The sequence below is a fragment of the Apium graveolens genome, chromosome 5, assembly GCF_009905375.1.
Source record: "Apium graveolens cultivar Ventura chromosome 5, ASM990537v1, whole genome shotgun sequence".
NCBI lineage: Eukaryota > Viridiplantae > Streptophyta > Magnoliopsida > Apiales > Apiaceae > Apium > Apium graveolens.
Genome location: NC_133651.1, coordinates 223,381,098 through 223,393,056, shown reverse-complemented (window position 1 = coordinate 223,393,056; position 11,959 = coordinate 223,381,098). Strand labels below are relative to the sequence as shown.

The window sequence follows — 11,959 nt, the reverse complement described above, 5'->3', positions numbered from 1 at the left end:
TGGGGATTACGTGTATTAGTAGATTGTATACGCGATGCGAATGGGTACAATACAGGCCCATGTAAAACAAAGTTATATTAGGTAGATAGAAATGAACACATGGTCTTGCAGTACATAAATGACCATATATAAAAGTGCATTAAAATTGGAATATATTAATTAGAACGCTGTAGATAATAGAAATACGTAACTAGTCTAAAACTCGCACAAATATAAAATATGATTAGCCTCATAATATCTTCAAAATAATACAAAAAAATATAATAAAATCAATATAAATAGGATCCCATATTTGTTTGTTCAGACACACGTTTGTATTCATGCATGGGGATTTTATATTTTTGGACTTCTATCTATATTATTATATTAAAAATGAAATATTAAAAGTTTGGTTGTTGGTTGTTGATCGTTCTATTATATTTAAAATAGAACACTTAATATTATATTTAAAACAAGACATATAAAATCACTCGCCTATCAATTCCATTATATTTAAAATATGATACTTATATTATGATACTTAATATTATATTTAAAACAAGACACCTAAAATTAATCACCTATCAATACCATTATATTTAAAATAGGACATTTATATTATATTATTATTTATACTATTATATTAAAGACGAAACATTTAAAGTTTGGTTGTCGGTCGTTGTTGACCGTTAAATTTATTCTTAAAAATTAGTATTATTTAATAGATATAAGGTTCGAATCCTGCCGACAATATATTAGAATTATAAAAAAAATAATATATTTTCAGAGGTATAATCAAAATTAGAATTTATAATATATAATAATAAAAATAACCGTGCATCGCACGGATTATATACTAGTATATATTATATATAAGCTGGTCTCACTCGCTATAATGTATTCAACTAGATTATTTCTCTTGACAAATTGAAAATGTATAAGGACTGTCATATGTTATCTTTATGGTTTATGCTATTTAGGTATTATCATAAATATGTGATTAGTAAACCTAATTTATGCTTTGTTGATGATTTAATTAATGCTGCTAATTAGTATTTCGCCTATCCATGTGTTTCACGCAAATCTTAATTATTGAGCCTTTTTTCAGCTTGCTGTCTTACTCCTTACCATTGCTTAGGGCTCTTAATTGGATGGGCTCGGGAAAGGGATTAACATTTTCATTAGGAGTCTCGAACCCGTCATAATATATCCTCATCCCTCTTCCATGGAACAATCTTAACCTCCGTCTCGCTCCATCACCCCTTTTAACAATTAACTTTTTTAAAATATTAATAAAAATTAATTTTATAATATATTATTTAAAAGAAATATTAAGATGATTTAAAACACTCTATACAACATATTCATTTTATTATATATACAACTGAAATAAATAAACTTTAGTTAATTCTATATTATGAATATATTTTAATACATGATATTTAATATTACATTATAAAAAAAATATTATATTATATTGAGGACGGGTCGGATTTTGTCACGAGTAATATATAAATATCATACTAGCTCATTCCATATTTAAACATGATAAACTCTTCAATATCCCCGTAAATCCCATTCCCCATCTAAACAACTAGACAATCTCATTTAAATAGGGTTTTCCATTTATCCTACCCCAGTGAGAAGTCTACCCGTGTTGTTCGAGACATGTGCCATATATCTTATATATATAAATTATACAATATAATAGAGAACTTCAGAGATGATTTTTTTTTTTGCCAAATTTAAAGCAGATTTCATTAATGACTTAAAAGAGATTCAATCGGGACAAACCCCCAACTGATCATGCAACCAGGTTGAAAAACAAATAGAGCTAAATAATTAGCCATTTTGTTTCCGGATTGCTTAACAAACTGAATACAAATATTCTGAAAATTAAAAATGAAGGTAATGATTTTCCGGACAATCCAGCACGCATCTTCCCCGAAAACAGTAGCTTCACAATTGACCCTCACATTAATTCGATTGATATTGCAATGTTCAGAGGACTCAGTTGCAACAACGGAGTTTAGAGGCCTCATATTATGAACAAATATTTTATGTGAGAGGTGAGCACATGTGATTTTCACCACCGTTCCAAACGCACCCCAGCTATCTACCTGCCGGACACCAGCTATAGACCTGCCGAAAGTGTTGTTGATGCGAGATATCCAGATCTCCCAATACACCATCCAATTCATTTTCAACACAACCACCACATCGCACAAAGCGAGACACATCGCATAAAGCGAGACAATCAAACACACAAATAATAACTTAAACAGAACAATACGAAAAAACCCAAAATTCAAAAATCTCGGAATAACACCAAATTGTAATATATTGTTAGGCCAGAGATTTTGAATCCAAAAACTGAATTTTATTATAAAATCCAAGCTCTTACCTTAGTAGATCTGAAAACTAAAGTGAAAAACTGTAATGGATTTTTCGAGTTTTGTAAAACAAATCTCGATTTTATTAAAGAAAAAGTGAATAAAAGAAGAAGATGAAGATGAATATGGAGATAGAGATGGGTAGAAAGGGGGGAAAAAGAAGGTAGGGCGGCTAGGGTTAGGTGAAGCTATGGCGGCCGACTCTCATGCGAGAGAGAAATTGTGTGGTTACTTAATTTAGTGGAGTATCTTATACAAATTAGAACTTCAGAGATGATAGTCGCATGGTATCTATCAGTTTATTATTACAAATAAACTACACGGCTTTTGTGGATACTTTCGGTACGTAAACGCTCGTCAGTTTTATAATCATCAGAATATAGAACCATTGCTCCTCACAGTTTTGCTTCACGTCAATTTATTAAATTATTTTCATATATAATTATACTAAAAGTAAAAACTCCACATTCCAACCAATGTTAACGTCATGTAGTTATCTTGTAAAGCTTTTGCCGTCTTAGCATTTTCAGGAGTACGCAAAGGGACTGCAAGATTAGATGAATGTACTTATTAAACAGTTTTTATTTGTGTGCTTTTAAGCGTAAATAGGTTAAACTCGGGGAAATATATGTACTTGTAAAAGAACATGTTTCATAAAAGTAATATATTTCTTTTAACTTACAAATACTGGGAGCTGACTAATTACTAATCGTTCATAGCAAGGGAAAAAATTATGTAAACTTCTTTTCTCCCAAATTTCTTCATTATATATTAAAAGAAAACTCTAGTCTTAATTATTATTTTCACTTTCATTGCCCTTCCGAAAGTGAGAGATATAATAAATTCATTATCTCGAATTCTTCGAAATTTGATGTGTCTATGCAGCATACTATATTGTATTCATCAATTTGCGACATATATTCCTACGAAAGAATGCTAAGGATGAGAACAAACCCATTAAGCAATACACCGTTGCTTGCATATTACAAGAAGCTAATCACAATAAACGCAAATTTTATCTAAGAAAACAATAATGGCTGCTATTGAATTTAGATCCTTTAAGCTATGGTTTTCCTATACTTCGTACGCAAGCTTAAACAACTAAAAGGTACTGCTTTTCCACAATAAAGGTATGTAAATACTAAAGCATTATTTTTGTAGACAAGCCAAGTAAAGAATGTTTGTCTTGTCTTTGTTGAGTGTTCATATTAGTCCTTAAATAGTTGAAATATTTCATTTCGCAAGGGAAAATTAATCAAACCAACGTAGAACATAGCGAATCAATTCCAAACACTTATAATGTACGATAAAACTAAGTAGATTACTCTTAACTCTAAAGAATAATGAAGTAAATTAAAAAAATTAATATCAAATCATGACAAAAAAAATTAACATATACTGTTATTAGGCCTATATAATACATGTCGCGTAAAAATATAATTCTGACTTATAATATTATATAAAATTATAACTTAGTACAATACGAAGGGTTAGGTTTCCGAAATGTGAACCAGATTGGAAGCATCGGACTGTAACATTCAGTTTAAGGCGAAACGAAGGCACGTCTTTGAAAAATAGCCGCTACCCCTCTCTTTTTTTCCCTCAAAACTCTCCGTCCTTTATTAGCATATTCGGCGGGGATTTTCCACCGGAATGGTCTTTTTCGGTGCAAAGTCCAGAATCATGTTCTTGTTTCGTTTGGTTTTTATTTCCTTTGATAATTTTTCTTGTTAGGCAAAGATTTATACTCGGTTAGTTTATTTTGGTTTGTTTTTAGAGTAAATCATCAAAATTACGGGACTTTTCATCTTTGATTCAAGAGGATTTTATTAAATTCAAGAGGTCGGTTATCGGTTATCTATTACTGTGATTTTATTTTTCATATCAAAGAATTTTATTTGGATTTTCAGATTAAAATTTCAGTTTGTTTTATCTTTTTGGGGAGGAATTGATTGTTATCTTTTTTATTATGAGAGTTGGTTTTGATTTTGTGATGAAGTTTTTATTGGATTGTAATTGATAGCTCACACGATAGCTCACTCAGGTTTCAGTGAAGCTAATTGTAATGTGTATATACATATGTGTGTGATTTTCAATATATAGCTTGATTCTCTACTCACGAAGACTGTGATTTGATCTTTTTAATGTTTATTTCGACTCCATCATGTGTAGAATCATTTTTGTAGATGTTGTATAACTTATTATTATTGAATTATCTCTATTTTTCTTGAAAAAAGAACTTAATACAATTTATATTATTGTAATATAATGCGTTGAATGTATAATTAATAACCTTTAAATAAGCGAAACCTCTTTTTAAATAGTACTTTTGTTTCACTATATTTTTTTATCGTAGTTAACCCGCAACCGCTACTCTAATGGTGCGTACTGGGTAAACCCTACGGGTTCACGTAATAACCTATAACTCTAAATGTATTATTTTTATCTTATAATTTCACCACCTTTCGATTTTATCCTTTTTTATTCATGTTATAAATCTAAATATAATATTTTATCCTTTTTTATTTCTATATGACTTATAATTCTATATTTATTAATTTTTACCCATTTTTGATTTTTATAAACCATATATTTTTATTTTTTTATAGGTTGAAATTATATTTTTAATTATATTTTAAAATAGGTTCATAAATTGCCTCAAATAAATATTTAAGCTCCAAAATATATAAATCACGACCCAGTAAATAAATCATGTGTTTAAATTAAAATATTTTAATTAAGCCTTTTTAAGTAATTGGTGGGATTACATTTTAATAAAATAATATAAATATTATAGACAATGTACTTTGATTTCAACCCTAGAAATAATAAAATTGTTCAAACCGTATCATGATTACACTTCCATTTCCCGTAGAACTCTAAATTATTTTTTGATAATGTATTCAGTTTTATCTTAGTACAGTTATGCCGTATTTTGATTTCAACCTTAGATTCTTATTTCATGGAGTTCTATGTTACTTTTTAATTAAATATAAATTTTTTGAAATCATATTATAATTACAATATTTTTACTTTCCGTAGAATTTTATGTTAAAATAATAATTGTTTGAATCATATTATGATTACATTATTTCTATTTCCCCTAGAGCTCAATATTATTTTTTAACAGATCGGGTATCTGACTTCACTGTACTTTCGTTTCAATCTGACCACATTTAGTGATACTTGATTTTACTTTATTTTAATTTACCATTTTTTGGGGTACAATCCTAAATTGCTATTTTAAGTGAGTAATAAAATTGTTGAAGTCCTTGTATAATTACAATACTTTACTTCCCGATTAATTCTATATTACTGTTTGTTGAAATAATAAAGTTGTTAGGATCATATTATATTTATAACTAGTAGAACAAATCACGCTTCGCGCGTTTGCGGAAAATATTGACTAACAAATTACCCGAGTAAAGGTGGTGAGCGAAGTGAGTCTTGGAAGCATGTAACATGGGGTTTTGCGGGCGGTCATAGAATGAGACTCGCCAGAAAACACCAACAGAAAGGGAGATTTATGTCGGGCCTCTCTAGCACAGAGGATAATGTTAAATAGGTAGTTTGAACTCCAACATGGTGGATGGCAAATGTGTATTGATTCACTAAAATTAGGAGTGTATGAATGTTTAGAATAGTGTTAAAATAATAAAAAAATTGTTTCTAGAAAGAATCATATCAAGTACCAAACATTTAACTGTCTTTTAAGTAAATATATGGTGGATGTAACAGAGGACTAAATAGCATACCGGCACAAATGGCTTAAAGTGTATGAGCTTCAGGCAACTGAACAGAAAACCAATTTTTTTTTAAAAAAAATGCACTTGTCATGTTGAGAGAGTTTCATACTTTCATTTTCCAGATGAACTGTTGAGCAAGGCTTCCTTTGTCACAAGCTTTTAGATTAGTGCAACTAAATTCAAATATGCTGGCAAGAGCAATTAAATGTCCTGTCAAGAATACATGCGCCAACCGGACAAACCGGAACTTTATATTAGAGCTGTTCACGAACCGAGCCGAGTCGAGTTTTGATCGAACCGAGCCGAGCTTTAAATTTTTTTCTGACGAGCCGAGCCGAGCCGAGCTTTCTTAACGAACAAAAACTTGTGTTCGAGCTCGAGCTCGTTAACGAACGAGCCGAACACGAGCTTTTATCGAACAAAATCGAGTCGAGTCGAACCGAGCCGAACACGAGCCGAACACGAGCTTTCTCCATCAAAACGAGCCGAGCCGAGCCGAGCTTAATTAAAAAATTCTGGTCAAAAAATCGGTTGACTGTTAAAATAACAAATCAAATACTTTTATTTTTTCTAAAATTTTTGTCATATCACTAAAAAATATTGATCTTAACATCCGTACGGTTGGATCATTCATAAATATTTTTTAAAAAATCGAAACATTAATAAGATACTAAACACTAATTACAAGTACAAGTCAAAACACCGGTTGACTGTTAAAATAACAAATCAAATACATTTATTTTTTTCTAAAACTTTTGTCATGTCACTAAAATATATAGATCTTAACATCCGTACGGTTGGATCATCTATAAATATTTTTAAAAAAATCAAAACATGAATACGAGACTAAACACTAGTTACAAGTATTGTTCAAACAAGTGGTTGATTGTCAAAATAACAAACAAAATAAATTTATTTTTTTCTAAAATTTTTATCATGTCACTAAAATATATAGATATTAACATCCGTACGGTTGGATCATCTATAAATATTTTTAAAAAAATCAAAACATTAATACGAGACTAAACACTAGTTACAAGTAAAGGTCAAAACACCGGTTGACTGTTAAAATAACAAACCAAATGCATTTATTTTTTTCTAAAACTTTTGTCATGTCACTAAAATATATAGATCTTAACATCCGTACGGTTGGATCATTCATAAATATTTTTAAAAAAATTGAAACATTAATATGAGACTAAACACTAGTTCTAACAACTATTCAAACAATTGGTCGATTGTCAAAATAATAAACAAAATAAATTTATTTTTTTCTAAATTTTTTATCATGTCACTAAAATATATAGATATTAACATCCGTACGGTTGGATCATTCATAAATATTTTTTAAAAATTGAAACATTAATATGAGACTAAACACTAGTTACAAGTAAAGGTCAAAACACCTGTTGACTGTGAAAATAACAAATCAAATACATTTATTTTTTCTAAAAATTTTGTCATATTACTAAATAATATAGATATTAACATCCGTACAGCTGGATCATTCATAAATATTTTTTAAAAAATCGAAACATTTATATGGGAGAAGTACTAGTCAAACTACTAGTTTACCGTTAAAATAGCAAACCAAATATATTTATTTTTTCTAAATTTTTTATTATATCACTTAAATATATAGATCTTGACAGCCGTACGGTTGGATCATTTATAAATAATTTCAAAAAATCGAAACACCGATCAGGAAATAAATACTAGTTACAAGTAATAGTCAAATCACTTGTTAATTATTAAAATATCAAATTAAAAAATTAATTTTTAATATCTGAATTTTTTCAAATTACTAAAATATATATTTTGACATTCGTATAGTTCAATAATTTAAAAATATTTATAAAAAATCTGAATAAAATTCATAATAATTAAATATATAAAAAATAATTTTTTTATAATTTTTTTTCGAGCCGAATCGAGCCAAGCCGAGTTCGAGCCGAGCTCGAGCCGAACATGCCAAAAGCTCGGCTCGAGCTCGTTTTCTTAACAAACACATTTTTGTGTTCGAGTTCGAGTCCTTAACGAACCGAGACAAACCGAGCCCTTAACGAGGCGAGCTCGAGCTTGTTCGCGGTTCGCGAAGAGCTCTACTTTATATAATGAGTAATCCGGACATAGATTTCTTTTATGCAAAGAGGGTGTTCATCAAATGCCACCTTTTTTATACAAGTAATTAAAAATAACACAAAGTGTAGACCGTGCCAGACAATTTTCTACAAGCACATTAAAGGGCTATGATTATGTTGCTCCCACCTATATTTTCTGCCACACCTTTTATTATAAAGCTCTGTCACAGCACTTTGGTTCTCAATAAAGAGAGGCTGGATGTTTGAGGCATGAGATTTCAAATTAACGTGCATATGTAGTACAACAGCCGCCAAAGTAGCTGATGATGGTTATGTATTTCCACCACTCTTTAGAATGACATTTTTGTAGATAAAACGTAATGTAGTTCACCGGAAACAGCAGCTCTAAAGTTTACCAGAAGCACGATATGTTGCCTGAGGTTTGCTCTTGACGCAGATAACCGGGCCTTTAAATTACTTCTACGGAAGCTAAGCTAGTAATTTTTTTTCCAGCTCCATAATAATAGCACACACCATAAACTGTTTTTTCCATAGCTCACCAAGCAACCTGTGTCATAATTGTTCAAGAACAATATTACATTATAGAAATTTCATGTTAGATAAACACATTGATGAAAAGGTAGATATGGGGAACTTTCCAAATCTTACTGGTATTGTTTAAGTAAAGAAAAGGTAAATTATCATACAAATACCTAAAATACTTATATTTGTTATTTTTTCACTTAACTTTCCCTCACAAAACAAAGGATTATTAGTGTTAATTAAAGCTAGAGATTCGCTCTAGTTTCTCAGCCAAACTAATGAAAATTAGAAAACCAAAAATACACTGTAAATGATTCTTACAATTTGAATAGGCATTTTGTCAAAAACCGAATACTTTGTTGAATGCACAACCAAGAGGTAACTATAAAAATACGCCCTGAAGCACATACATATCAGAAGCTCTGATTAGTTACCATCCTTTTTATTTCCCCGCCGTTTTTTATGTCAACAGTACAGTAGCTTTGTACAACTACTTGTTGCTATGGCTTACACTTAACTTTATACATGATGTATTAGTATCAACAACACTAAACCTGTTAAGAAAATTTTAGTATAATATACGCATGGAAGCTCAAACAAATCAAAAAAGCAAACTGATCTACTAGGTTTTTAGTTGAATAGAAAATGTTTTGTGAGGTATGAATGTACCTATGGCGAACCTGCTAAATGAGAATATGACACATGCACCCCGCTGGACAACCTGGAAATTTATACTACAACTAAAGTAGATAAGTAGATTAGGAAGCATCTGAAAAGAGACAAATCATCTAATTCCAGTTAAATTTGAGCTTAGAATTAAAAAATAACGCAGTAGTCTCAAATCAGGTAGTTGTCATACCTAGGTTTTTTTTGCCATTTTTAATCTTCTAATCTCAGAATCCGCCAATGTTTCAAAAGAGTTATCTTGCCTGCTACCAAGAAAGGTTGATGTTTGTGGAAGATGGTCGAGCAAAAGTGAATAAGCATATAAATAAGGTAATATATTCATAAGAGAATGCAAAAGTAACAATCTTTGGTTGGGACACATTCCTGGGCTTTTAAACCCTCCATTTTGTGCAAGAGGAATATGTATTAGAGAAGTAACATGATAATACAGAGGAGTGAAAGGAGGAAAATGTATATAATGTCACAGCAGTGTGCACCCGGTGGCACAGTCATGAATCAGACCAAATAATTTTAGATAGTGTGGACACGCAATATATAGGAATGAATCAGACGAAATAAATTTAGATAGGCTGAATATGCAGCATATAGGAAAAACATATAATTAAAATATCATGAGCATTATATGTTTGGTTCCAGAAGCATGAAGAAATTAAAATTAATTCGAGAGACTGTTCTTCGAAAAACGAAAAAGATATAATGTTATTAACTGATAAATATCATGATGATAAAGCCTGCACTCCCGGATAGAGCAATGCGTTGGGCAGTCAAGGTAGATGGTAGCTTTGGAGTGTCGGTGACCAGAATGTTGATCATGGCGTGGAGAAGTGTGGCTTGATGTAGAACATTATCTATCATGTTGTGTCATCCACCTCAGGTCCACCAATGTGTTCATCTGAGTATTCAATATCAGAGTTGTATATAATTAGAAGGGTCTGTACGGGGGAGAAGCATAAACATAGATAATATTCAAATAAAATAAGTGTTAACAAACTCGCAATGCATATGCCCAAACAATCATTTGAGACTTCATGTATACCTCTGTCGCATGTTGGGGCCTGAATGTTATTGAAGACCTCTTTGTAAACAATGTATGTTGGTCCTTCACTTCTGAATCAGCGTTGACTATGACTAGTCCATCACTCGTGCTGACTCTTGACAGGGCAACATACACTTGTCCATGCGTGAAAACCTGGTTAGGCAGATATAAGCCAACACGTTTTAAAGACTGTCCCTGACTTTTATTTATTGTCATCACGAAACATGGTGCTACTGGCAGTTGACTCCTATTAAGTTTGAATGACCATTTTTATTCTTTAGGTGATATAATGATACGTGGAATAGTAACATTTTGTCCGACCTTTATTCCAGAAATGATGTCCCCTTGGATCGACCATTTTTCTAGGCGTATGACTATTAACCTTGTTCCATTACAAAGGCCCTCAGATTGATTTAAAATCCTGAGCAGCATGATGGGTGTCCCTTCTTTAAGTCGTATGCCATGGTTTGGGACCCCACTAAATCTTAAGCTGTTGAGAAATTCTGTCGGGTATAAAAATCATCATTATCAGCCTTAATACTCGCTTTGCATACACTATCGTAACTTAGATATGTTCTTTCCTCTCTCGGTATCATGTTCATTAGAAAGTCATTCAACTCATGAACAGTTTCATTTTTGGGTGTTAATATAGCACGCTCTTTCAGATATGTAGGATCCTCGTAACTTTCCAACAGTAAACGGTAGACCTCGTTAACAATGTCTTGCATTGGGTCGTTGCTTGATAACTTGCATAGTTCCTGTGGAATTCTTATTAGTTCCTGTTCAGGGAGGTCGTACAGGGGACCATCTCCAATCTGTAACAGCCATTTATCAAATGATTTTAATATTTCCGCCTCTATTTCATCAATCCCTTCTTTATGGAGCCTCATATTTTATTTCAGTTCGTATATTTTGAAGTGAGGCAAAAATTATGATGAGTTACGGGAGACATTAATTATATCTGCACGCTCACCTTGCTGGATAACAGGTAGAATTTGGTGGAAGTCGCCACCATAGATAACGTTAAGGCCTCCAAAGGGTATGGATCGACTATTTCCATACCGCGTGCTTAGTATATCTCTCAAGGTATTGTCTAGAGCTTCAAAACAATTTTTTTTGTCATTGGTGCCTCATCCCAGATAATAAGAGAAGTTTTATGGAGAAGTTGGGCTAATTGTGTGCCATGTTTGATCTCACATGTAGATTCAGCTGTGACATCCAACGGGATGCAAAATCGGGAGTGTGTTGTCCGACCATTTGGCAGTAATAATGATGCTAGGCCTGAAGTTGCTAAAGGGTTTCGAGCATATAAACACAACGAAAACAGTAATTAAAAACGTGAAAAGCCAGAATTTTCGAAACCCACCGTAGGATCCATGCGAAAAACAAATATTTAATTCGTAGATCAGATTGTTTACCTTAAGAAACTTTACAAATTGGTTGAATAATGGAGATCTAAGGATTGTTTAATCACCACGCATCCCGCTCTCGCGA

The 11,959-nt window shown here is 31.6% G+C and overlaps 1 protein-coding gene across 1 annotated transcript; it reads right to left on the bottom strand.

Annotated features, from left to right (window-relative positions):
• Positions 1 to 10,280: 10,280 nt before the first annotated feature.
• Positions 10,281 to 11,355, bottom strand: LOC141660738 (uncharacterized). Its single transcript, XM_074467728.1, has 3 exons — positions 11,020 to 11,355; positions 10,466 to 10,618; positions 10,281 to 10,361 (listed from the first exon to the last, which is right to left on the bottom strand). The coding sequence occupies exons 1-3, from the start codon at positions 11,353 to 11,355 to the stop codon at positions 10,281 to 10,283; spliced, it is 570 nt and encodes a 189-aa protein (XP_074323829.1).
• Between the last annotated feature and the right edge of the window lie 604 nt (positions 11,356 to 11,959).

Excerpts from the sequence above, each read along its gene's own strand:
- LOC141660738 (XM_074467728.1), bottom strand. The coding sequence starts at position 11,355 with ATGAGGCTCCATAAAGAAGGGATTGATGAAATAGAGGCGGAAATATTA. Across the intron at positions 10,619-11,019 it reads CATATCTAAGTTACGATAGT|GTTTTCACGCATGGACAAGT; the intron begins GTATGCAAAGCG and ends CTGCCTAACCAG. Across the intron at positions 10,362-10,465 it reads GGCCCCAACATGCGACAGAG|ACCCTTCTAATTATATACAA; the intron begins GTATACATGAAG and ends TCCCCCGTACAG.